General features: G+C 35.3%; 1 protein-coding gene across 4 annotated transcripts in view; it reads left to right on the forward strand.

Annotated features, from left to right (window-relative positions):
• VCAN (versican) overlaps positions 1 to 27,082 on the forward strand; it is a 104,821-nt gene extending 77,739 nt beyond the window's left edge. For all 4 annotated transcript variants that reach the window (XM_076008155.1, XM_012784382.2, XM_012784383.2 and 1 more), the window contains 5 exons: positions 1,528 to 1,686; positions 2,889 to 2,971; positions 18,782 to 18,926; positions 24,758 to 24,940; positions 25,094 to 27,082. In XM_076008155.1, coding sequence (XP_075864270.1) covers positions 1,528 to 1,686; positions 2,889 to 2,971; positions 18,782 to 18,926; positions 24,758 to 24,940; positions 25,094 to 25,221 — 698 coding nt within the window. In that variant the 3' untranslated portion in view covers positions 25,222 to 27,082. The remainder of the gene's footprint in view (positions 1 to 1,527; positions 1,687 to 2,888; positions 2,972 to 18,781; positions 18,927 to 24,757; positions 24,941 to 25,093) is intronic.
• The last annotated feature ends 540 nt before the right edge of the window (positions 27,083 to 27,622 follow it).

The following is a 27,622-nucleotide window of genomic DNA, read 5'->3' on the forward strand; positions in this document are numbered from 1 at the left end:
AAAATTTGTTTCATTTTGGGGGCACTAAAGTGTTACTTTTGTACCAAACTGTCCAGCTGTGTCTTGAGTCCTTTCCTATGAGATTTGGTGGTCTTGAACAGCACTTTAATAAAACTTAAAACTTCCAGTGAACATCATTCAAAATAATTAGTCAGCTGGCTGAAACTAAACAACAGACCTGATAGACTAAACTGAAATAAAGACTGCTCTCAAAGATAAACTGCATCTGTTGCATGATTATGGTCTAAATCACTGTAGCCAGGAAAAAAATCAAATCACTCAGAATGTGTACTTTCCCACGATTACAGAAAAAGGAGTAAAAGTAGTGAAAAAGGAGACCATTTGAGTTTTAATTTGGTCGCCAAATCTAACCTATAAAGCTTGCATTTTTTAAAAATCTAGTAGGGTTGTGTTTTTTTCATCAATCAGTAAAATTAGGAAAGGGGATTACTTATTAGGTAACCTGGAAGATTTTCTTGGTACCTGAAATTCTACAGACTTTGCAGTTTTGTTAGTTTTTTCATGTAACTGCTTCAATATATTTGTGAGATACAGCATGTGATAGTCAGAATTATTGTTATTGATCACTATTTAACATACGGCGTGACCCCACCTATGGATGAGTGAGTGTGAGGGAGGATTGCCAATGAGCACCGTGCAGTACTATCAGCAAGGCTACTTTTTTTTGAAAATACACCAAAATTGGCAAGCTAGGAAGGGGAGATGAAGCTTACTTCCAATGTAAAATTTAGGTATATTTGAAAAATGTTTTCATCCCACCGGAATACCAGTTATGGTGTGCTTATTGCAAAAGAGAAAAAAGAGAAACACACACACACGTGCACACATAAACATATACATATATGGGTGGGTGGAATGGAGAGGTGGTAAATTACATAACTTAAGTTATTTCATTTGCACTAGGAGTTAACTACTTTCCCTCTCATTTTGGGAAGCAGGCATACGGTTCTAGCTATATCCCAGAAGGTATCTGTTCTGGAAGGATTTTTGTTTTTCTCTGTAAATCTTACTTGACAAGAGCTGTTGACCTCCCAGATATCTCTTTGGGAAGTGGGAAAGGACTACCTCTAGAACCTTCAAAGTTGTTATGCAAATAGAGCATTCATAATCCTATTAGCAGAATTCTTATCTTATCACTTGAATGATTCTCTTAGGAAAGTTGTGTTGGTCAGGAATTAGCCCCATGTGCTTCACAAGTAAGTCAACAGACCCTGCAGCTTAAGAAGTTTTGGCAGGCCCCTCTTTCAGTTTTCTCTGGCTTTAATCAAGGAAGTTGCTGTGAGATATTGCCTTTTTCAGTCCAAAGATGTACAGCCACCCATTTCACACGAATCGGTTGGGCTGGCTGGAAAATCATTTCTTTGTCATTGTGGCCACGTTTTATGAATCAGTTACTTCAGGGACATTGCACAGATATTGGCTTGGGGATCCTATGAACACGGATTGGGAAGCCAAGTTGGAATGACGTAGGTGACTTTAATAAGCTCCTGCCTTGTTTCTTCCCAGACACTGAGACATGTGACTACGGCTGGCACAAGTTCCAAGGGCAGTGCTACAAATACTTCGCCCATCGACGCACTTGGGATGCAGCTGAACGGGAATGTCGTCTGCAGGGTGCCCATCTCACCAGCATCCTGTCTCACGAAGAACAAATGTTTGTGAACCGTATGTACCAAATAGGCATGGGTTTCCTGAAACGTCACTCATTTTCATCACTTTCTCAGTGCTGATTCAATTTATTAAATCCCTCATCTATGAACTACTTAAAATCATCTTACCTATGTGAATCCCCCACTTTGAAAAACATTCAACTATAATATAGGAAGGCATTGCTCAGTCTGCCAGCAGTAATTGGTGAAACAGCATGCTTGAATCATAAGAAATTGCTATTTGTGTATTTTTGACTTAAAAAAAACAACCATTTCTTATGATACAATATAATTTTTGCCATAGCTAGGGTAAAATTTTGATATTTGCATGTGTTGTCTAAAGTTAAAGTTGCTTTCAGTTATTTTTATCCTGCAAATTAAAATTGAATTAATAGCATCCAAATCTTACCCTCTGGGCATATTGGTTCTCATTTAAGTTGCTTATTATTTTAGACCATAGAAAGTGAGCTAAATACTAAGAACATGACTAGGTGGAGACTGAAAGCTAATGAAACTTAACACCAGAGCTGTTTAATAATTCCTTAAACTACAGCAAAAAGGAGGGGAGCTAGTATTTATGTAGCAATATGTAGAAATTTGTTGCTCCTGAAGCATCATTTGATGTCCCATTAAATATGTACTATCTTTTAGAAGTTTGTTTGTTAATTTATAATCTGGGGAGAGGTTCATTTAACTTTATTGCATGATATCCTTGCCAGTGACTCATCTCATAGTAAAATAAAAAATGTTTGAAGATAATTTTGCAGAATTGTCTGTCTGGTCTAGGTGTTCACTTTTTAAAATGTTTTGAGAAGAAACATGTGGCTTCCAAAAGGAGGGTAGCATAAGGAGGATCTGGCACATTTTATTGGGTCACTGAATTTTTGCTAGTGTCATCTCTTAACAAAAAAAAGTAAATGGAAAATTTGTCTCATAAGGATGAAAACATATTTAATTATAGGAAACTGCTAGGAAAATTGTTGTCTATGCCTGATATTTTAATGTTTCACAATGTTTGCAAATTAGCTTTTTAGTTTCAAGCACATTGGGCAGAATAACAAAAGATAGAGTAGGAGAGATGTTTTTGAGCAACTAAATAAAAATCCACCCAGAAAAGAGGATGCATGATTCACTCTGAAAATAATTTTCTTTGATATATTTTCATCCATATGTGGGAAAAGCAGTACAGATATCTGTGTTTTTCTTCCCATCTCTTAGGTGTGGGTCATGACTATCAGTGGATAGGCCTCAATGACAAGATGTTTGAGCATGACTTCCGTTGGACAGATGGCAGCACACTGGTAAGATGCCTCTGGACATGATGTAGATTCTAGGAAACTGGTACTGTGTGCTGATTGTTTGTTACAGAGGGTGCACGGGACTGGGGACAAGTTAAGTGCCTTGCTCAGGGTCACTCAGTGGAACAAGGATAAATTAGGAAAGAATTCCAGGCAAACTGATCCAACACTCATCATTCTCCAGTAGCTGTGGCTCTCTTTAAAAGAGGAGTGTACCACATTTCCACTGTACAAGAAAACCAAACAATCAGCAGAATTTCTTCAGGTCTGTCTTTCAGATGGTTATATTTGCTGTTTATGGCCTCAGAACAAAAAGGAATGAAATACCTTTCCATCTTACATGATTACACAGGAAATCTGCTATAAGGCATGGCTCATTGTTACCCAAGCAACAGTGCTCCTTTTTTTATCTTAAAGAAGATTGTTGATTTATGATCTTGTGAATCTCTGTCAACCAATTATATACTTGATTACTATATTACTTAAAGAAGTGACTTGGAAATGCTGGCAACAACTTTGAGTAGACTGCAATAGGATCTTTATCAGAACGAGTGAAGCTGTTTTGAGTTACTACAAGCAGACACAAATGAATCTAATTTTTAAAAATAGTTCAAGTGTAATGGCTAGTCTACTCAGTGCTGGCCCCTGCATTAGAGTCACCTGGGGAACATAATTGACAAACTGGTGCCAGGCCTCAGCCCAGGTTCATTACAGCTCAGCCTCCAGCAGCTGTATTTTCTAAGTGTTCCTGGGTGATTCTGAAATGCAAAGTTAGGACCCACAGGGCTAGACAGTATGTGTAAATTAAATTCTAAATTACATCAAAGAGTAAAAATTGAAAATAATTTTAAAGCTCTTTTCATGTGTGAATTACTTATGTACTTAAATTTCGTTCATTACCTGCCACTCGTCTGGATTTAATGAGTTGGGCAAAATGTAAGGTTCATTCTATGATAGATGCCAAAGCGTAATACCTGCTTTTGGAAATTCTACTGTGTTCAGGGAAGCTTCTCTGTGTTTCTATGGACATACCACTCAGTTCCTCTCACACCACTCAGTTCCTCTCTGTGTCAATCGCTATATTAAGCACTTGCATATGTTTATTCCCTATAATAACTCTTAAGAGAGTTAGGTTTCTGGTAAAGAAAGGGAAGGTCAGTCAGGTTGAGCTATTTACTCAGAGTCACAAAGCTATTAAGTAGCGAAGCTGGTATTTGAACCTCTCTCCAAAGCTACAGTTTATTCCAGCTGGTACCTCCTTGACTTAAAAAAAACCTATTCCTTTAGTTTTGCTTTGAGCAACCTAAAATAAAGCCCGGCTTGCTCTCTGTCTGTCATCACTATTTATTTTTAATCAGCAATATTTATCATTCAAGTTCATAAGTAGGTTCTTGGGCAAGATGCACAAAAAACAGGGAAAGTAGATTGTTCTCACTAAGATATAGGAACCACAACCTCAGAATCGATAGTCTCATTTTCTTCTAATTATCCTATTTTGATGTGTGCTTGCAATTGTTGCATCTGTGTTTTCATTTTGCTGTACCTAAGGGGGGATAATAGTGGTCAGTTAGATTAATAGTGATAGATGTGGCATAAGTCTTTATATATTAATATTAATTGAAGACAAACAATTTTGTTTTTGTTAGTTTAATGTGTAAGTAAACATATAATTAAAAGGATTCTTTCTGTATATTACACATAGTTAAAACTGTTTTTACAATTTTGTTAATGTATGTTATGTAGCATAGGCATTCAGTGAGTTTTCCCTTGTTGAATGCATATTTCATTGTTGTGGAATCAATTGGGTTTCTAGAATGCCCACTATTAAGTCTACCTCCCACAGAGTTCCCTTATATATAACCCAGTGAAAAGTACAGGTCTTTATGAGCTCCCATCTGTAGTACAGAAGCTATAGTGCCCAGGACTCAGGTGGCCAATTCTGGTTGTTACTATGCCTTGTACATCAAGGCTACGATTTATCTCAAACTGTACCACCTGGCTGTGTTCCTGTATGTTCCAAAGCTGAGCCTAGAACAGCTGCATTTGGCCAGGTGCAACATATGAAAAGTCTATTTTTCCTACACACCTTTCTGACTGAGCCAAGTCCCGGTGTCACTGATTATACAGAATTAATGTGTATGTTTTTATTCCTAGCATATATATGTGTTAATAAGGTGTTTATTCTGGTCTCTCCATTAGCTGTTCACCTCTTCAAAGAGGTAGTTCCTTTCTTGGCTTTTTAGTTCTCATGATGTCTAGGATAATGCTTTATTCCTTATCCCTGTGAGTTTGGTTAAAAATTACTTAACATTGGCTTATATCTGGCAGCTATGTGGGGTCTTTAAAATATCTTTTGGAATTTATCTTCTATGCCAGATGTCATGCAGGTGAACTTGACTCATCAGATGTAATTATTCATCTATGCCAAAGCAAGGCAACTCAACCATTGTTTTTGCCTGTGTCAACTAATTTTTAATATAGACACATAAATACTATGAAAAAATAACTTAATTACCATATCCATAGTCTAGACTGGTCCTAAATTGGTAAATTAGTGAGCATTGCACTTGGTCAAAAGAGAAATATTGATCTTCCTCTGAAATTTCCAGAGGAAGATAATAAAACCTAACATAGATAACCATGCAACTTAAACAAGAACTTTACTCTTAATTAATTCACACTTTTAACTGAAACCTAAGGATTATGGAGTACATTCTATGTGAAGGCCTCAGTTTGAAGAAGGCAGCAAATGAAATTTGTCAATAAGCATAATTTCTCAAAGAAATGACACAAATAAATCCGGGGGTGGGGGGTGGGGAGGGAAACTCTGACAGACCTTTGGTTTCTTGTTAATTCACTCTTTGTGTAAAATAAAAGTGTGTGAAGGAGTGTCCCTTAACTTTGAACATTTTGGAACAGAACAGACCATCTGCCCTACAGCCTGTTTCCCTCCCATTCGACTGATCTCTGGCCCACTTTCCTGCTGGTGTAACCACCCTTTCCTCTGTCTCCTTCCCTTCTGAGACAGCCTAGGTGTCCCTTAAACTCGTTTGTAGTTCTTTCTGCAGCCACCATCCCCTTAACAGGTTCCATATGTGTGCAGGCCTTTGAATCAAATAGCTCTCCTTTGTTTCACTGTTTACTCCAAGTTTTCTGCTTTTGAAAATATCCCTAATAGTAAAGCCTTCATCCGGGAGAGCAGTATCTGCTTATACTTGGAAATGGTGTTAACTTGACTGTGTGCAATTTTAAGGACTTTGTTTATGTTTTAGAGTGATTTCTCTCCTCTTCTGCACACTCTCTCCCCACATGTTTTGTTTGAAAGGTTTATTAGAGCTTATCCATCTTGGGAGGTAAAGCAGTATTAAAACAAAAAAAAAAATCCTTTGATATTTACCTTATACTGGCTTTTGATATTCAATCTTTCAATCCAGTAAAACCAAATAAGTTTATATTAGGTCTCATTTTCAATGATTTCTTTTATTGAAGTAATTAAACTTAGCATCCAATAAACTTACAGTATGATTACATTTAATATGATTATGCTTTATACCTAGACTAATTCAATTATATACTTATACTAAATTAATGATGTTTAGCCAAGTCATCTAAATTGCCCTTATTCTTTCAACTCTGATTGATTCATTCCACATTATTGGCCCCTATAATATCATGTTGATATCATTGATAAAATTCCAAATTCTTGTTTCTGTTATATTTAAAAAACTTTTTTCATTCATTATTTGGATTATTGGCCCAATAAATTTCACAAAATTGCATTCATGAATAAAATTGGGTCTAGCCTTGTGGTTTATATTAAGCTTTTCTTCTCTTGACACATTTTGATTTTCACTTTGTCACTTTGCTTTCTTCTAACCAGTTATTCTTTAACTAGGCTATTGTTCTCTAACAGCAAAATGCACCTAGTGCTCTGTTAGAAACCCTGGCAAATAACTTCAATAATGAATTGCTTCACTTGTCACCCAAATAATGTCTTCAAAGACACTAAGTTAAACCATCCAAGTTAAATACACATTAAAGCTGGTGAACTTAAACAAACTTTTCTTATCTAGCTTCTATACTATTAGCTGACTTTTAAGTTCTTTCTTTAACCAGTTGTTCAATGAATGACTAGTCAGAAGTGTTTTCCCTCAGATCTGTTTTCCAGTGCTAATGACCTTTTCCTCCCCTGGCTATGAACTCTGGTTACTCCCTTCTTAAAATTCTTCAGTGGCTGTCTATTGCCTTCAGTATAAAATTCTAATTATTGGCACGGTGAGGTAAAAAGCCCACCAACTCAACCTGCCATTCCCTGAGCTATATAGCATCTCCAAATACTCATAGTTCCTGGAATAAGCCATGACACCCCTCACTCCCAGGGGCTTTGCCTATACTCGCCCTAGAGCTTAGGATGAAGTGAGAACCCCTTGTCCTAATATCATTTCATAAACATTCAAGTAAGTCTCCTTCCTCCAGGAAGCCTTCCTTGCCATGTGTGACTAAGAGCTCCTCTTTGGTGCTGCCACAGGTCTTTTGTCCTCTTACTGTCCTAGCACAGACCTCTCTGGGGTGACTTCCTGACACTGAGCCTTATGAGACAGGGATTAACCTTCATCCCTATTTTTTCAGCACCTAGCAAAGTAGATGACATAAAATCGATACTTAATGAATGCTTTTTTAACTAACGAGTGATAATCAGTATGCACACATTGCTCAGCTAGTTCTATCTTTTGAATCCTAAAGTGGCTTATCTCTTTGTGACTTTCTTGTTTAATCTAAATTAAGGATTTTATGTAAAGTTGTACCATTATGAAAAACATCCAAACATAATAGGTGGGTTTTCGGATACAGTGAAAAAAATGTTCCTCAGAAATAGAAGTATATAGTTGAATATAATGCGTCTTACAAAACGTATTAACCCAAAGGAAAACAGGTGTTTCTACTGGGAATGATGATAATTTTGTCCATGGTTGTCCTAAGAACACCTTTGTAATAAACTTTGGAAATTAAAAATAGAAAATGGAAAACAAACTGCCACACCTACATGTGTGAGTTATATCAGGGCAGGTTTTCCATGAAGCTTTAGGAAACCAACAATTACTCAGAACTTTGAAGGAGGATTCTTTTTTTCAAGATAGGTACATATTCAGTCAATATACTTTCTGAAGCAAAATGACTTTTAAAAACCTTATTATTTATATCCAAAATGTAGTGAAACCAGCAAAAGAAAACATCACTCCTGAATGTTACCGGCTCATCGCGTTTTCCATAGATTGCTTGGCCAAAGAAGACTTGGTTGCTTGAGGTTGGGTAGAGCTTCATTTACTCATCCACTACCTGAGACTGTTCATTCAAGCACAGAGGAAGCCAAACACCAGGGAACAGCCTGGAATCATTTCTATTTCTCTATCTGTATACTTTCTTGCAAAATAATTTTCACAACTTTCCTTTCAACTAAAGACTATCATGTGTCCACGGGACAGCACAATTAAGGAAATATCAGAAACTCTTAGGGGCCTTAATCATACTACTTTGTATAATCCACCTCCCCAACAAGTGGTTAAAATCAAACTGTGGGTCTCAGAGTTTTAAATCTGTTCCCAGCTTGCTCCCTCCCTCTCTTTGACCCCCTGAAATAAGATTGCCATGAGGGGATTCTCTGTGGTCTGTGTTGTTCCTTTCTCTCCTCCCTTCAGTGCCTCCCCCCGCCCCCAGCACCATCAAAGCTGAGCCTTCAGCACTGGGCACTGGAGTCTTCAGTGGATGAGACACAGTTTCCTCAAAGGAAAATGTAACCGTAGAAGTTAAGGACTGAATAGAACTGACAATCCAGTTCCCTTTTCTAAGTAGTGAGGAGCTTTTGTAAAGTTTGATCTGTTCTGCAAAAAATACTCTGATTTATTCCTAAACATTAACAAACAAACAAACATTTCTACATCTCCTTCATATTACTTACTTCTATCGTCTCTACTTTGTCAGAACCCAATATTGACCCCCCACAAGTCTCCTGGTGTCTCTACTTCCTGGGAAGTAGCCACAGCTTCCTCCTTTTCACTCTTCGGTTTACTGTTGGGAGAAAGCAGACTTCCTCTTTTGCATTTGCCTGATCTAGTCAGGATGTTCTAGAACAAGTTATTAAATGACGGATCCATAAATGTCTTATTTTCTAGCTCTAATTACTCATCTTGCCCCATCACAGTTACAATAGACACTGCAAAAAAATTGATAGTATAATTATTAAAATGACTTGTACAATGAAACTTTTTTTTTTTTTTTTGAGACAGAGTCTCGCTTTGTTGTCCAGGCTAGAGTGAGTGCCGTGGCGTCAGCCTAGCTCACAGCAACCTCAAACTCCTGGGCTTGAGTGATCCTTCTGCCTCAGCCTCCCGAGTAGCTGGGACTACAGGCATGCGCCACCATGCCCGGCTAATTTTATATATATATATCAGTTGGCCAATTAATTTCTTTCTATTTATAGTAGAGACGGGGTCTCGCTCTTGCTCAGGCTGGTTTTGAACTCCTGACCTTGAGCAATCCGCCCGCCTCGGCCTCCCAAGAGCTAGGATTACAGGCGTGAGCCACAGCGCCCGGCCTACAATGAACCTTTTTACTTAAAAAATGATGCTTAAAATATATCTGGAAGATGACTACATTTTGCTTTTCTTTTTTTCACTTTGATAAGCGCAGTCCAGCACTGGCAAGTTGGCACACCTAGAACTTCCGACACCCACTCGCTCTCCTTCGCCAGTTGATTAGAGTTGATGCTAGAGAATGGCCAGATGGGTGTGGATTAGTTAGACTTTAAATCCAGAGAGCCCTCCCTTTTTTTCATAAATAAACACATTAGTCTGTCAAGCAAAGTACTGTGAGAAAAGGCAGCTTTGAAAAAGGTAGAAACTGTAAAGAAATAGCCCTTAACCCAGGAAGAGACACTTAAAAGCTACAGAGAAAAGGAGTAGCAAATTGCAGGCCATAAACCATTATTCTTTTTCTGCAGGAATGTATTGTTATTACCATTTTATAAACACAAAGGTTCCTATCCTCCTTCCTCTCCCAGATGTCTTGGACATTGACAGGAGACTCAGGAGTATTAACTAATTCAGTGCTTTCTAAGCTTTTTTTTTTTTGTAGGTTTCTGCTCATTTGAAAGGATTGCAGAAAACAATGCAAAATAAAACTCCCCAAATCAAAAATTTAAGTTTTCCTTTTTCTACCGGAAAATCTTAGAATTTCTATAAAATATTTGCCTCTGGATTTGTGTCGGCTGTGGTGTTGCATTAGCTCTAAGTCCAATGCCAGTTCTCTGTGAACAGGTCACACTGCATATCAACATTAATTTAATTATGTTCAACTTCACTGGTTTTATTATATTAACCTAAAAGCCAAGGAAAACATATGCTCTTTCCTAACCCTTTAACGCATTACTCATGAATGGAAGAATTCTCAGATTCCTTTTCTGCAAAAGACCACTGAGTTCTTAATGCAAATTTTTACTTGTGTTGTAGTTTAATTTGATTTGGAATCAAAAACTGGTTCTTCTGATTCAAGCTGCAAAATATTATGAACCATAGAGTAGTTCTAGAACATAAAACCCTCCTCTCTGCCTTGCTTTTGTTTGAGTTCAGATAGTTAGTGAAGAGTGGAAGAACAGTATTTACCCATCTCTGGAAAATCATTTTCACAAGGGACAAGATTATCTTAAAAATAAAAAAGGAGAAAACTTATCAATGCAGTAATTCTTTCTCACAGATGCTTTTCCATCATGGTTCTATGAAACTTTAAAATCACATGCAGATATTGAAATTTAATTGCTAATTAGTTTAAGGAGATGCATAACTGTGGAAAAGTGCCCCTGACCCCCCCCCCAAAAAAAATTGAATGGGTTTTGGCAATTTCCCCTTGCATTTGGATCCTTAGCACTTCATGACTAAAGACCTGTGCAAACAAGCTTAGGGTGAAGGAGCCCCCTGGCACCATTCATTGTATAGATTAAACGCAAGTTGCTTTGTGGCGCTCTGCTTGAGGCCCCCTGTCTCACAGTGGTCTCTGTGGGAGTAACTCACATCCTTCTGAAAATGCTGTTGATAATTACTGCTTTGTAGGGCAGTGAGCTCACACTATTACACAAGATTAGTGCTGTTCTCAAGAACCAGCCAGATTGTCTCTCCTGCACAGAGGTTTGCCAGCTAGGAAAATAATGGGCATATTGCCACTTTAACAACTATCAGGAGACCCCAGGTTAGTTTTTCTTCCCTTCAACATATTCATGTTGGTAGGATCCAACTCCAGGCTGCCAGCATAGGGTAGTGACACCAAAACAAATGTCTCTTTCTCCTTTAAAACAAAGCTGCTCTTTTCTTTTCAGTTGTCGGTCAGTGAATTGCCCTGTTCAACTAAAAGACAACGGCAAAACCATAACATACCTTAAAACATAAATAAATAAGGACCCAGACCAAAGTAATCTTAGGCAAGTACAAGAACCAGAAAAGGTATCTCTACCTTGCAGGGAAGTCATTTGCCCTTAACAAGTTAAATAAAACAAAGCTAAATGCATGCACACCCCCCCACCCCCCTGCAGACTGCAAACAAATGCCTATTGTGTAATAACAGCCATCTAGGGGTAAAAAAGTCATTTTAAAGTTACCAAATGTTTTGATTTCTGTAATAAGTAGTCCTCCTAGCCTCTTTTCAGATAACTGTTTGACCTGTGTTCTGAAAGGCTAGGGCTAACCCAGAGTGGTTATTCTGAGTTTGTTATTTAGTGAAAGATGGTTTCTTCTTGCATGTTTCAAACAGCCACCCAGAGAGAGTATTTTCTATTTGGAATTTGATTTTGTACTTTGGTGATTATTTGCTCACCCTTAGCATCAACTGCATTTGGATTTAATTTTGTGGCTCTGGGAGCACTATAAGGTGGCAATGTGGGCCCCAGGTAATGAAAGGAAAGTTTGCACACAAAGAAGTCAGCTTTAGTGCACACGTCATGTTTTCATAGCTAAGCTAGATAGGTTTTTGCCTAAAAACAAACTAACTGTGATTCACACTGCAGACATTTCATTTGTGTGCATAGGTATTTATCTTTGATCTGACCTGTTCTAAGGATTTTAGATGGATGTTACAGATTTAACTTTGTTTCTGATACAATTTCACCATTGATGTAAATCATCTGATAATTTTCAAAAGGTAAAATGGAAAATAATAAAATATTGTAGATGCACATTTTAGTCAGACAGAAAATTTAAATTATAGCTACTGCTGCCTATGACAAAATTAAATGCAATCAGATTGGAAACTACTGTTTAGCTGAGGTCCGTCTTCATGTTTTCCCTCAAAAAACTGGGAAGACATATCACAATCCTTTAATCTTTTATGCCAAATGAAGTAAATAATCATAATTTGGGGGGAGTATTCAAAGTTCGGTTTTGTTAAGTGATGGAGTTTCTTCATAATATAAGGATGGAGATATATCACCACCTAGTGGTCATATTCAATTTTGTGTTTCAAAACCTCACATTCTCAGAACTCCACCTGGATCTAAGCAGGAATAATATTCTCTGTGAATTAAGTTTCTGCAGCCTTGAGTAGTTTAGAAATTCTAGTATAAAGTGTAAGATAGTGTGAATATGAAAGTTAAATGTGAATGGAGATGATCTTTCAAACACAGTGTAAAGCTAACACATGTAGTCGTAAGCTTAGTAAAATCCTAGCAACTGTTGCAAATATTAGGACCCTTCTATTTTGTATCTTCCCTTTCTGCATAGTAGTAGAACCCAGCAGAGAATTTTCCTTGGAAGGTGAACATAGAGAGTTTTGTGGATTTTTTACAAACCTTTCCCCCCCCCTGGTTATGTTGATTGAATGTAGTTGGAGACTTGCAAAGTTCTGGGAAGGAGAGAAATAGACAGCTCTCCAGCCAGTCTGAGTGAGAAAAATTAGTTAAATCACTCTCAGATTTGTGGACTTGAGGTTGCTGTTGGCAGGCAAGGAAGTCATGCGCACTTCCTTCTCTTTTGTGTTAATGAGACAGAAATAAATTTTTGACACTAAAGTACAGATTATTTGGAACAAAATAATCTAAGCGTTTATGATTTGATAGACTTTGAGGAATAACTTTATTCTGCTCTTTTCCTCCACAATGTTAGGTTTGGTTCACATTGACTTCTCTGGATTGTGGAGACAATTTTCATGCAAGAGAACTGTATTTACTAGCTGTTGGGTTTTAGACAGGGTTTTTTTTTTTGGTTTTTTTTTTTTTTTTAATCATTTTATTATGTTGGCAGCTGATTTGCTTAAACTCAATTGGAGGAAAAAGAAAGAGAAAACAATAACTGAAAAGTGACTGAATCCAATTTAACTGAAATGGTTGGAGTTTTTTTGGCACGTTTTTATAGATACAAGAGCTGGTCATTGAATTGGAACTCTAAAAATAATTTTCATCATACAATATACAGCATTAAGCAGTTTCCTACTAGGTATAAAATGATTATCTCTTAATGAAATGCAAAAAAATTTTACATCTGGATTGACTTTGCTCTCCATCAACTATTTGAGTTTTATGTCATCATTTTCTCTGCCATCAGGAGAGTGAAAATGCAAAGTGATTTTTAGGTTCTCTGTCTAGTGTAGCAGTGATTTAATTCTTGTCCCTGGGGAGGCAATAAGAGTTTAGGGTTTGGAATGGGGAATTTGAATCTCTGATGCACAAACATACAGAGGCGTGACCAGCATTTATTTGTGTCTGAGGGGTTAAAATGAATTCCCTAAGCCTTGAGGGCTTTCTGGAATAATTCTTAGTTTGCCCATCCAGCCCTAGAAGAGGGTTGATCCAGGATAGATCACCCAGGATGTTTGTTTATAATTCCAAGTGAGGAGAAAAAAATCCACATGGGAAATGATGAGTTTTTCTTTGCTCATTCCAAGAATTTATAATTCTGTATGTTTGAGACACTGTATTGTGAGAAAGGACCTATTATATTCTTATAATTTAGAATTGATTCCCTGAGGAGAGATTTCTTCTTAGCATTTAACTTTAGTAGGAAAAAAGGTACATTACTGCACCTAAAGTCAAAGATTTATTTTTTATACTCCTTCTCCCTGTAAGATTAAATAAGGCTGTAAAGATTTCAAGAGGAAACAAAGAAAGTTGTTCAGAAAACTCTGGAGTTTTCTTTGCTAAGTCACTTTGGCAATAACATGGAGCAAAAAGAAAGCATCCTAGCCAAGATAAATCTGCACAATGGAGCTATCAGATATGAGGTAATAGTGTGACATGCCTGTGGGTATCAGACATTCTTGTAAAAACCACAGAGCTAAAATTTGGTCCTGCACCATTAAGCCACAACTCTGCCAAGCAACAACAAGAACACACGTTTTAAATCATTGCCGCAAGCCAAATGTAATTCTCACCAAAGACAATTAAATCTTTTACCAGAGGTCCCAGTCTGGGCAGTTTAAGCGCTGAGAACTACTATAGTGGCATGGGATCCAAATCTCATTTCAGTGTGAAAATGACATGGTTATTGTTCAGGTCAGGAGGAAATGTCAGTTCCAAAATACATGGCAGTCAAGTGACTTTGGTAACTTGAAATGATGTTTGTTAAGGTTAGTTTAACAAAAGGTAAGCTAAGACATCTGTGAGTCCTCACTGATAAATGCATAGATCATTTTATAACGTTCATGTTTGGTGATTAGAAAAATAATGTATACTCCCTCTAGAGAACTTGGAAAATATGTAAGAATATATGAATAAAATATTATGTCTCAGTCTAATCACTCAGAAACGCACTAAGATATACTGCATTTGCTTTTGGGCTTTTATACATAGACACACATAGCTGTATCTAAGAATATGTGTAAAATTTGGATCATTATATATTTTAATTTAACACTTCTTTTACTATTTCCCATTTCCTTATATATTCTTCAAAGACAAAATGTTTGATTTTATTTATCTGGCTTCATCATAATTTATTGAACGTATGTTCATTCTATAGATTGTTTCTGTTTACTGCTAGTGTAAATAGTATTTAACACGAAATGTTCACATCTCTGATTATTTTTTAGAATAGAATTTTAGAAGTGGGATTATTGGGTTCCAAAGGCAGGAACTTTTTGAGCCTCTCGATATGCATTGCCAACTGTTTTTCAGAAAAGTTATTTACTTCCACTGGCTCTATAATTGCTTGTCTCACTTATTATTTGCTAGCAGCAAGCAACATCTTTGATTAGGAATAGGTGTGGGTTGGGAAGAATGAAACACCCTGTGTTATTTCTAAATATCAAAGTATTTATTAAACAACATCAATATGTGTCAGACATAGTTCCTGGTACTGAGGATATACCGTGTTTCCCCGAAAATAAGACCAACCCATAAAATAAGCTCTAGCAGGGTTTCTAAGCATTTGTGTAATATAAGCCCTACCCCAAAATAAGACCTACTGATGGGCGTGGCTACGCAGCCTATCTACACAACCCTTGCATTTCGTTGCGGAGCTGTAAAGAAGACGAGCAGCCCTTCTCATCTGCCCCGTCATGACAGCTACTATCCCAGAGGTGACCAGAAAGGTGCAGGCAGCCCCACCAACAAGGTCGGCTCCTCCTGTCAGGTCCCGGCCATCCTGTGCGTGCTGCAAGCTGAGGCTTTGAGGGGAAAATAACACATCCCCTGAAAATAAGCCCTAGGGTGTCTTCTTGAGGAAAAATAAATATAAGACCCTGTCTTATTTTCGGGGAAACACAGTAGTAGTGAACAAAATAACCCCACATCTTGTCCTCTATGAGCTTACATTCTACTAGGGAGAAAAAAATACAATACATAAGTAAATTATATAGGATATTAGAATGTAATGAGTGTTATAAAGGAGAAGTAAATCAAGGAAGGGAAATGGACCATGTGAGAATGAGGGAGTGTTGCACAGTTTACACATTCAATTGGGATGTTGGAAATTTTTCCACCTTTGAGAACGTTTTTGGTTTCCTGTAAGAGGCTAATTAGAAAGCAAATTAGAAAGTACAGAGCTCCAAAATTCAAATTCAATATTTGAGGAACTTTGGAACGTTTGACTATAGAAAGTATTAAATGTAGATTTTTGTTAGAGTTAATGAGTTCCTATTCTTTTGTTTTTTTGTTTTTATCCTATTTTAATTGGTCTGTTAAAAACAATGGGCAGAACATGACTTTTATATCTCTGCTTTTCTTTATCTATTAAAGGAGAGGAGAAAATTTTAAAAAAGGCTTGTTGGGTGGAGAGTGAGGGATCATAAGGGAAGGAAAGTAAACAACAACAAAAAACGAAAAATAGTGAAATAACTAGAAAGCCAGTAGAAAGCAAGTGTTAGTTTCAGACTTCAGGGAGACCTATCAGTCAGAGCACTCTAGTGAACATGGTCCCCTTGAGCACCCTTTTCAGGACTGTCTAGGGGTAACTCAGTTGTGGCATTTGGGCTACCAGAGTTAGATTTAAATCTGTTTCATTTCTGGATTAGGTTTTTACCAGAGAAATCAAAACATCCTTTATTTTGTATTTTGGCAAAAATACTTCCTTAAGCTTCCCTTGGTTCTTTGCATTTTCACCACTCTTCAAAGACTTTGCATTGCATTGTGCGGATCTCTTGTCTCCTATCTTAATTTGGCATGATTGATAAGGACTTTAAAGCAAAGAGACTGAAGGGAAAGTAGAAAGTTTTCAAATTTTGGGTCTTTTTACAGATTATTTATCAAAGATCTAGGTTTTTACCATATATAAAGGTTTTTAAAAATCACTTTTTTTCTGAGAAAGCCTTACAGATATTCTCTAGTATGTTAATTATACTCTAGTATGTTATTATATTTATTATAATTATTATAATTCTCTAGTATGTTAATTATATATTTTTTGATTTGTAAATTAGAGTTTATTGGTATAAAAATTCCATTTCATAGATAAATGGAGTACCTATCAAAAGCTTTTATTGTACCAAGTATTAAAGATTAAAAACACAAAAATAAACATTTGGTATTGAAAACACTGTAAATAGCTAAGTCTAGTACTTTGGTCATTAAGAAAAAGAATGGGCCAGAAATATTATGTAATTTAAAAGACATAAAAATAGCCATGGCACTGTTGGAAGTAAGCACATAGTAGGACCATTTTTTGCATATTCTGAATTGAGAACAATTGCCTTAACTGTTATATAGAATTCTTTCTTTCCTGATTTTATCTTTACCAAATAAAATCTATTAACTCATTGTTTTAAACCAGGAACTTTAACTTTAACTCAAGGAAAGACTATTAGATCTGTAGGCCCAGAAAAAAAAAAATCATATTAGTCATTGTCACATAAATCTTAATCTGTATTTCCATCATTTTAAGGAAGTTTGCTGTCACTAGTCTTGTTGTTGTTCGGTGTGAGAGAGCATGAGAGTAGCAAAGCACAAGTAGGGAGCGATACTCAAGTTGAGCCAGAAAGATACTGAAAAAGCTTATATCACATTCTAGTTAGGAGGACCCAAGACTAGGAAACTGATCTCTTATTTACAGTTCAATATTATTTTCATCTCATTAAAGTTCGTTACTCTTGCATAGGCACAGGGTTGTGTTTTCATATAATTATTGGTTGCCATGGAGACAACATTTGAAGTAACAAAGAAGTGAACTTAAACCAGAGAGTCTTGGGTGCTTAATGTCTCTAAGGTCCAAATTATTTCCAATCATGCTGGCTTGTTGTGTGAGATGATGTATATCATATACCTAGAGGAGGGATTTATCTATTATAGATGCTAAATAAGTGACACATACTCTTATGATGGAAGGCAAAAGATGTTTCCAGTTATATATTGTTGCTTTTAGTGGGAAATATGTATATATAGATAAGTATCAGAAAAACATCCAACTCATAAAATCTGTTTCAGTTATCTTAAAACACATTACCCTAAAAATCCCATATATTTATAGTAAAGATATATTTTGAAAGCATATCTTTTATATCAAATATGCATAAATGTGATAAATGTTCCCATTAAAAGAAAACAACTTTCATATTAGATCATAAAGCAAAACTCAACTGTATGGGCATATAAGAATCACATCTGAAACAAAATAGTTCTGAAAGATTGTATATAAAATGACATAGGTATATCAGATAAATAAAAAAATAAATATTGCAAATATCTAAATTTTTTAATCAAATAAGTGAATTTGGATTAATAACAATCCCATTAAATAAGACAAAAAAGTACTTTATAGTGGTAAAGATAAGAAAAGTTGAAAATTATGTTGCACTATAATCACAACTATGTAACATTATATGTGTATATGAGGGCTAGGTGACAACATGATAGATTGTAGTGATGAGATTATGAATTTTTTTCTAGTTGCACGTCCATTAATTTTATATTGAGTTATTAGTCATAACATGATGAAATTAGTCATAACATGATGAAATTTCTTAAATTGAAGATTGATTATGCATTGAGAAATCTAGAATAACTAGACCAAAATTTCTCAGTGATATCTCATTGCCAAACAGTAGACATTTGTTGAATAAAGACTTAGAGATATTTGTTGAATAGACATTTGTTAAATAAAGAATAGACATTTGTTGAATAAAGACTTACAGACACACATATTTTAGACATTTGTTGAATAAAGACTTACAGACACACATATTTTCCACTCAGAGTTTGTCTTTTTCTTGACCACCAAAATAATTTCAGGTATGTGATCCAATAGAAATTGTTTAGTTCATTCCAATTGTATTGTGATAAAATGCCACTGTTGCTCTTATGTCACTCCATGACTAGTGAGTAGTTACCTTCTCCTTCCATTTTTACAGCAATATGAGAACTGGAGGCCCAACCAGCCGGACAGCTTCTTTTCTGCTGGAGAAGATTGTGTTGTAATCATCTGGCATGAGAACGGCCAGTGGAATGACGTTCCCTGCAATTACCATCTCACCTACACCTGCAAGAAAGGAACAGGTAATGATTATCCCATTAATAATGTATACTTAATTTGCATTTCAATTATCAAGAGAGTTCAGGAGGAAAAAGCTTCATTCCTTGAGACAAAAACTGAATACGTCATGTATGTCATCTCTTGTTACTCTGGAATATTTCACTCTTTCGATACAATTGAAAAGTTTGTTTTGAGTAATAGTCTCACCTTAGATTTCAGGTGCTTAAGATAACAATGCAGCATTAATATAAGAATACTGACTGGTAACATCTTTAAGAAAAACAACTGCCAGCCTAAGGGACTATAGACTATTTTTTATTTTGATGAGGATAACATTTAAAAAAAATTAGTTGTCCACAGTTAAAAGTTGGGATATATTAAAAAAATAATCTGGATTTTAAAAAAGGAAATAAGAAGAACTGGTTCCATTTAGCCCACGTTCAAGGTCGTGAGTGGAGAGCCAGTATCCTCCCACTGCCATCTGTGGCGCGTGCCATCCTCATTCATTCCTTGCCTTGTTTTTGTGAGTTTGGGCCATAATCCTGAAAGACACTATCTGAATGCATAATCCCAAATGTTGACATCCCAAAAGATTAAAATCCCAAAGATATTATTCTGGAAAAAATAATTTTAAAAAATTCTTTAAAATTTTAAAATTTTAAATTTATCTTTTAAACGTGGAATTTATTAGAAAAATATATAAAAACATGACAAAACACTTCATAGGCCATTTTACACAATGAAATAGGCAATAGTAACATTCATATTTTTGCAAGCATAAACACTCAAGTATACTAATGACAGCACATGAGTATAACAATTATGAGTAGGCAAACCACATTCATAAAGAAATAGGTCAAAAAGTGGAATGTATAAATGCATATCACTGTGGTTGGTAATTGTGTGCACCCAGCTTTATAACTGTGGTCATATGAAATACCGTGACTGACAACAGAAAGTCTTTTGACAACATCAATCAAAAACTTAGGTAATAATTTCACCTAACATGATAGAACTAACATAATGCGACTATCCTGTGTACAACCAAAAACTCACTAATACCTTCCCTAGAATTTTGCCTTCAGGATTTCAAATCTGAGATTTTAGTCTTTTTGGCCTAAGATTTTGGGGTTTTACACATTAGGGATTTTGACCTTTTGGAATTTCAACATTTGGGATTATGGCATTCAAGATTGTGTCTTTTGGGATTATGATCAGCACTGGTTTTTGTTAACTGCCAGGTCTCTGTAGGCATTTGAGGTTTTTTAATCATTCCCTGAGAATGATTAAATTAGACTTATTTTATGCTTAAAAACCATAGAACATAAATACCATCCCTATGTCTGTAGTTGACTATCTACAAGATATGATAAAATAAAAACATTTGTAATGTAAATTTCATGAGAATATTTTAGTTAATATTCAACAGAAAATATTTAAAAAGCTATTTTTTAAAAATATGTTTGTGTTTATCATTGGCCAATATGTTTGAATTTCTAATACATGCTGTATATACATGCTGTATATACACTTCTTCCCTAAACAAATAGAAATTCTATAAACATTTTTTAACCTGTTTGCAATTGATAAAGCATGAATATTCAGTCCCTAGACTCAGACTTTTACCTACCTCAAATAGAAGTACAAAGTACAAGTGTTAAATATAACCTATTTAAGTTATTTGTCTTTGAATAAAAAAGTAACAAACTAAAAGTAAATACTCTATAAATATTTTAGGAAGACTTAAACACCAATAATGAGAAATTTTCTTAGAAGAAAGAGAATACTAAGATACGTAAAGTCATAGTCTCACACGAAACTCAGCTGTTGGCAATGACTACATTACTCTTCTATTTTCTTATCCAAGGTAGAATTTATTCTCAATATCCTTTCTACATAAGAAGCTTTCCTGACTATGTGCCTTACTTCAGCACTTCTCTGGTGGGACTCATAAAAATAGCAAATCTAGTATTTGCTATTTTTCTTTTAACAGTGTAAAAAGTCTTTAATAAGCTGTTTGTCTTTATCCAAATGTCATGTTTGCTTTCTTAGACCTCCAAATGGTTCCTGGGTTCATGCTTTTTGTTTTATGATCTAAATATTCTTATATTTCCTACGTTATTTCTTTCTTATAGCAGAGTTTCTCAACAGCAGCACTGTTGACATTTTGGGTTGGATAATTCTTTACTGTGGGAGGCTGTCCTGTGCATTGTAGCATGTTTGATATCATGCCTGCCCTCTATGTACTGAATGCCAGTAGCACCCTTCCCACTTCACATCCCTGCTGCATTGTGACAAGTAAAAATGTCCCTAGACATTGCCAAATGTCTCCAGGACGATGGTGGGGGTTGGGGGAAAGAAGAAGCAAAATTGTCCCAGATTGAGAACCACTGCCCTATAGCCAAAAAAAGATTCAAGGAAAACAACATTATTGTTTACATTTCCCAGAGGGAAACAAGTTTTATAAACGTTGGCTCTACCTCATTAAAGAAGAAGAAAAAAACCTATTCTTATATTTTATCTCCCTACTAGCTGATTTTTATTTACATGCAATCAATTCTTTGCTAATCAGTTCTCTAGAGAATTTTATGTTTATAGACTTTTGTCTTTTCTTCTTTTAGATATTTAAAACCAGCAAACCTAAGTAGTTCTACTTTTAATTAACTATTAAATACTTGTAGAGTAGTATAATATATACAAAAATGTTATTTCAAGCAAAAAGTACTTAACAAAGATTCACAGACCTATGTAATCATGTAGAATAAATTTAATAAAATTAAAAAAAAAGAAAAAATAAATAAATAAAAAAGAATATGTGAATACACACTATTCATAGATCTTTGGAGTATCCTGGGGGCTCCTCCCAATCCCATCCATTTACTTCCCAACTCTCACTAGATATAATGACTTAATTGCCCTTGCTTTTCCCTTTAATATTATTATATATGCTTGTATTCCTAAACAACAGATTGTTTAGTTTTGTTCATTTTTTTAACTTCCTGTAAGTGGAATCATACTGTATATATTCCTCACCTTGCTTTTTTTTGTTCAGCATTATGTTTGTGAGATGTCTTCATGTTGATGCATGTAGCTGCATGTTCTTTGTTTCTGTTATTATATAACATTTATGACCATACAACATTTTATTTATCACTTTTCCTATCAGTGGACATTTGAGTTATAGTCAGTGTTTTTGAGTTATATTCAGTGTTTTTGCTATTACAATGTTTCTATGAACATTCTTGAACTTGTTCTTGGTGGACTTTTGTTGAGTTTCTGTAGGGTGTATGTTCAAGAATAAAGTTGCTGAGTCATAGAATATATGTACCATCAAATTTACTAAAAAATGCCAAATTATTTTCCAAAGTGGTTGTACCAATTTGCACTCCCACCAGCAATGTGTGATAGATCCTGTTACTCTACATCTTCTCCGACATTTGATATTATCCGACTTTGAAATTTTTGCCAGTCTGGTGGGTATAAAATGTTATCTTTTGCGATTTAATTTGCATTTTTGATACTTCTCCCTGAATATCCTTTCATGTGCTTATAGTTCATTTGTAGCTCTTCTTTTGTAAAGTTTCTGTTCATATCTTTTGGTTATTTTTGAAAATTGGTTGTTTATCTTTTACATATTGATTTGTAAGAGTTCTTTTTACATTCTGGTTACTAATCCCTTAATAATTTTATAAGGTGCAAACATCTTCTCCCAGTTTTTGGTGAACAGAATTCTTAATTGTATTGAATTTTCCTTTATGGTCTAAACCTTTTTGTGTCTTAAGAAATCTTTACCTACCCTAAAGTCATAAAGATATTCTATTGTTTTCTAAATGTTTTATAGTTTTGCCTTTTGCATTTATATATTTCAACCATCTAGAATTTATTTTTGATGTATTCTCTGAGGTACAGAACCAAATATTTTTTTTTGTATGAATATCCAATCATCCAAGAGAAAAGACTACATTTCCCCCCCCGCTCTGCCATGTTGCTTCTGTCAAATATCAAGCCTGTATGTGTGGATCTCTTTCTGCTCTATTTTCCTGACCTTGCTAATACCACATTCACTGAATTATTTCAGCTTTTTAGTAAGCCTTCACATATGAATAATTTTAGAAGAAATCTACATAATTCTTTCTTCGCAATCATAAAAAACTTCTAATTTGTCATCATAGCACAAAATCCAGTATAATAAATTTTCTAATTAATCGTTTTTAACCTTCTGTTAAAAAGTTGGTCTCATTATTTCTGATACTTGAGAGCATCTAGACCCTAATGCAGGCATTACATATTCCAATAAAAGAAGTATACAAGTATCCAATTTGGGGTCAAGCAGAAGTAAATTAGAGGAACTAAATATTTAAGTTAAACCCAAGTTTGTGATTGCACAAAAATATAGTTGTAAACAGCCTTGTGGAATACATAAATAAATTGAACAGTTGTAGGATGTTGACATCCAAATATCTTCGTACCAAGGTTTCTGGTAATCATTCTCCCACTGAAGATTTATATTATTTCATGAGAGAATATGGCATGTTTTTGTGGGCCTGTGCTGTCAGAATTCTTAAACTATGCATAGGAAATTCCATTTAGGGAAAATTATATTTAGGTTACATTTTTATTAGAGATATATAGAAAAATAATTTAATAAAAGTTGATTTTTAAAGGTATATAATTTAAAATAAGTACATTAATATTTAATAAAAATATAAGTTAATCAAATTCAATTGAATCAATTTTCATTTCTTATTTTATTTTATTTTATTTTTTGAGACAGAGTCTCATTGTGTTGCCCCAGGCTAGAGTGCCATGGCATCAGCCTAGCTCACAGCAACCTCAAACTCCTGGGCTCAAGCAATCCTACTGTCTCAGCCTCCCTAGTAGCTGGTACTACAGGCATGCACCACCATGCCCAGCTAATTTTTTCTATATATATTTTTAGTTGGCCAATTAATTTCTTTCTATTTTTAGTAGAGATGGGGTCTTGCTCTTGCTTGGGCTGGTTTCAAACTCCTGACCTTGAGCAATCCGCCCACCTCGGCTTTCCAGATTGCTAGGATTATAGAAGTGAGCCACCATGCCCGGCCAATTTTCACTTCTTGAATTTCAAATCAAGAGATTTCTTTTACTTCTTTTTATTATTTCTACTATTGCTAAGTTTGCTGATATTTCAAATTTTTCATTATAAATCTAAAATGATGGTTAAGTATTCCAAGGTTTACCCTTCTCAAGAGTTTAAATTTATATTTTTTATGGTAGTTAGAAAACTGAGGCATGAATATTATAACCCCTTTCCCCCTTCTCAATACAGAAGACAGAAAATAGCATATAAACATAAATGTAACCAGAAGATATTTTATTTATATTTAGGAATATATGTCCATATTTCAAAATTATGATGTTATTATAGATTGCAAATTTTTTCAGGAAGATAATGGTAATAGTGAATTGTTACAAATCTATTATTGTCTCAAGTGAATATGGGTAATAAAAACTTAGGGATGATGATGAAGGCAACACCAATAGGCCACTTGCTGGCATGAGATAGATGCTTTTTAATTTGCAATTGTTTTTAGAAAAATGGCCCTACGAGATGGATAGGTGAATATATAACCATTTAGCCTCATGGATTTTTAAAAAAACACAATTCAAGATGACATAATCTGAGATTCAAAAGAGGCCCAAGAAGCTCAATGTTTAATTTTTTCTTGAAAAATTTCAACTTCTTAATTCTAAATGATTGTTTTTGATGAAGGTGCTTGGTTGGTAGTATATATAGAGAAAGAGAAAAGTAAGAGATTTATACCAGTTGAAATACTTAGATTATTTGAAAATAACCCAATGTGCTTTTCTTTAGTTGCTTGTGGCCAGCCCCCTGTTGTAGAAAATGCCAAGACCTTTGGAAAGATGAAACCTCGTTATGAAATCAACTCCCTGATTAGATATCACTGCAAAGATGGTTTCATTCAACGCCACCTTCCAACTATCCGGTGCCTAGGAAATGGCAGATGGGCTATGCCCAAAATTACCTGCATGAACCGTAAGTGGTCCTTTAGAAAGAATGGACAACCGTGCCATAACAACTACTAGACACCCTCATTTTACGGCTGTGGTATCAGTAGTTTAGGGTATGGAGCAAGTAATATTGTTGTGTTTTCTTTCTTTCTTTCCTTCTTTCTTTCCTTTCATGTAGCATCTGCATACCAAAGGACTTATTCTAAGAAATACTTTAAAAATTCCTCATCAGAAAAGGACAATTCATCAAATGCATCAAAACACGAACATCGTTGGATCCGGAGATGGCAGGAGTCGAGGCGCTGATCCCTAAAATGGCGAACGTGTGTGTTCATCATTTCAGCCAAAGTCCTAACTCCCTGTGCCTTTCCTACCACCTCGAGAAGTATTATCAATTGGTTTGGAGTTTTGGATCACCGTGCAGTCATTTTGGGTTGCTGTGCTCCCAAAACATTTTGAATGAAAGTATTGGCGTTCAAAAAGAAAGCAAGCAAACTGAAAGAAAACGAGGGCAGAAAGTAACCATTTCCAGCCTATCTAATTTTGTTTTTTAGTTTTCTATTCGCCAGTGGTGCAGACCATTTCATAATGTATACCAGCCTACTGTACTATTTAAAATGCTCAATTTCAGCACCCATGGCCATGTAAATAAGATGATTTAATGTTGATTTTAATCCTGTATATAAAATAAAAAGTCACAATGAGTTCGGGCATATTTAATAATGATTATGGAGCCTTAGAGGTCTTTAATCATTGGTTTGGCTGCTTTTATGTAGTTTGTTTAGGCTGGAAATGGTTCCACTTGCCCTTTGACTGCCAGCAAGACTGAGGATGGCTATTCCTGGACAGCTAGCAAACACACAATCTTGTAGGTCATTGCACCGGTCTCAGCCATAGGTGCAGTTTGCTTCTACATGATGCTGAAGCCTGCCTAATGGGATCCCGATGGAACTAGGGACTCCAGTGTGGAACTCTTCTTTGCTGCATTTCTTTTTCTTCACTTACAAGAAAGGCCTGAATGGAGGACTTTTCTATGACCAGGAGCATTTTTTAGGGGTCAAAGTGCTAATTATTAACTCAACCAGGTCTACTTTTTAATGGCTTTCATAACACTAACTCGTAAGGTTACAGATCAACGCATTTCAAATGGATATAGACCTAGGGTTCTGGAGGGTGGGGGATTGTTAAAACAACACACATGCAAAAAAAAAAATTTTGTATATATAACCATTTTAATCTTTTATAAAGTTTTGAATGTTCATGTATGAATGCTGCAGCTGTGAAGCATACATAAATAAATGAAGTAAGCCATACTGATTTAATTTATTGGATGTTATTTTCCCCAAGACCTGAAAATTGACATAGTATGGTAGTTATTTTTCAGTGTTAGCCTTTATACTTCCCTCACACAGTTTGGAACCATATAATATAGGTACTTTGTCCCTGATTAAATAATGTGATGGATAGAATGCATCAAGTGTTTATTATGAAAAGAGTGGAAAAGTGTATAGCTTGCAGCTAATGGTGTTTGCCCATTCTAAGCAAGGAGCATAGATATAGAAATAGTGTGGGCATATCTTCCTGTTAGGTGGAATGTACGTGTTGGCATTTCTCCCTATGTCTTCCCACTCCATTTTCTCCCCTTTATTTGAATAAAGTGACTGCTGAAGATGACTTTGAATCATTATACACTTAATTTAATGTTTAAAGAAAAACCTATAATGGAAAGAAAAACTCTTTTCCAAATTTCAGTTAGATCAACTTGGAGAAGACTAGATGACAAATAAAGTGCGAATAGAAAAATAGAAAAGAAAGGACAGGGTTTGCCCCAACATTGATTCTTTTCCATGAAACCTCCTTTAGCTTAGAAGGAGCAACTGTAGCTATAATCATACACAGCGTCTTTAAGCAAGTTCCCTTGGTTGTTGCATTAAATGTAATCCGCCTTTAGGTGTTCTAGAGCACAGAATAACACTGTGTTGACCTATTAGGTTTTTATTTTTCCTTTCTCATTACAATGCACATAATACTTTCCTGTATTTATATTATAACGTGTATAGTGTAAAATGTGAATGACTTTTTTTTTGTGAATGAAAATCTAAAATCTTTGTAACTTTTTATATCTGCTTTTGTTTCACCAAAGAAACCTAAAATCCTTCTTTTACTATACTGTGACTGGTCTGGTTATTTACAACTTTAAACCCTAATGCGCACCAACATTTTTACATTATGGTTCCATCATGGAGAGTAAGCTGCTGGCTTGGATGAAATGACTTTGTGGCTAGCAAAGAAATGATTATACACCTACCTACAAATATTGACATAGTAATGATTTAATCTAAATGGTATGCATTAAGCTCAAATATGAAAGAAATCTGCAATAGGAAAAGTGATAGCTCACATAACAGAATGCATCTTATGAACAAAGCCAAGTGTTTTACTGCTTATTTCACAAAAAAACATATGAAAGAGGTACCTAATGAGGTACATGGCTGAAGAGTTCAAGTTATTTGTCCAAAGTCACATAGGTAGTATGGAAGCAGGTAATCTCTATAGCCTGCATTATATTCTTAAGAAAAAATATAAAATATTATGTTCCTAATTGTTATACATTTAGGAGGTTAATTTACTGGCCAGAAGGTCACATCTAAATAATTATCAGAAAATGTCAAAAGCATAAGTTTCTCATCTATTCGAATATCCACCC

The sequence above is a fragment of the Microcebus murinus genome, chromosome 11 (assembly GCF_040939455.1).
Source record: "Microcebus murinus isolate Inina chromosome 11, M.murinus_Inina_mat1.0, whole genome shotgun sequence".
Lineage (NCBI taxonomy): Eukaryota > Metazoa > Chordata > Mammalia > Primates > Cheirogaleidae > Microcebus > Microcebus murinus.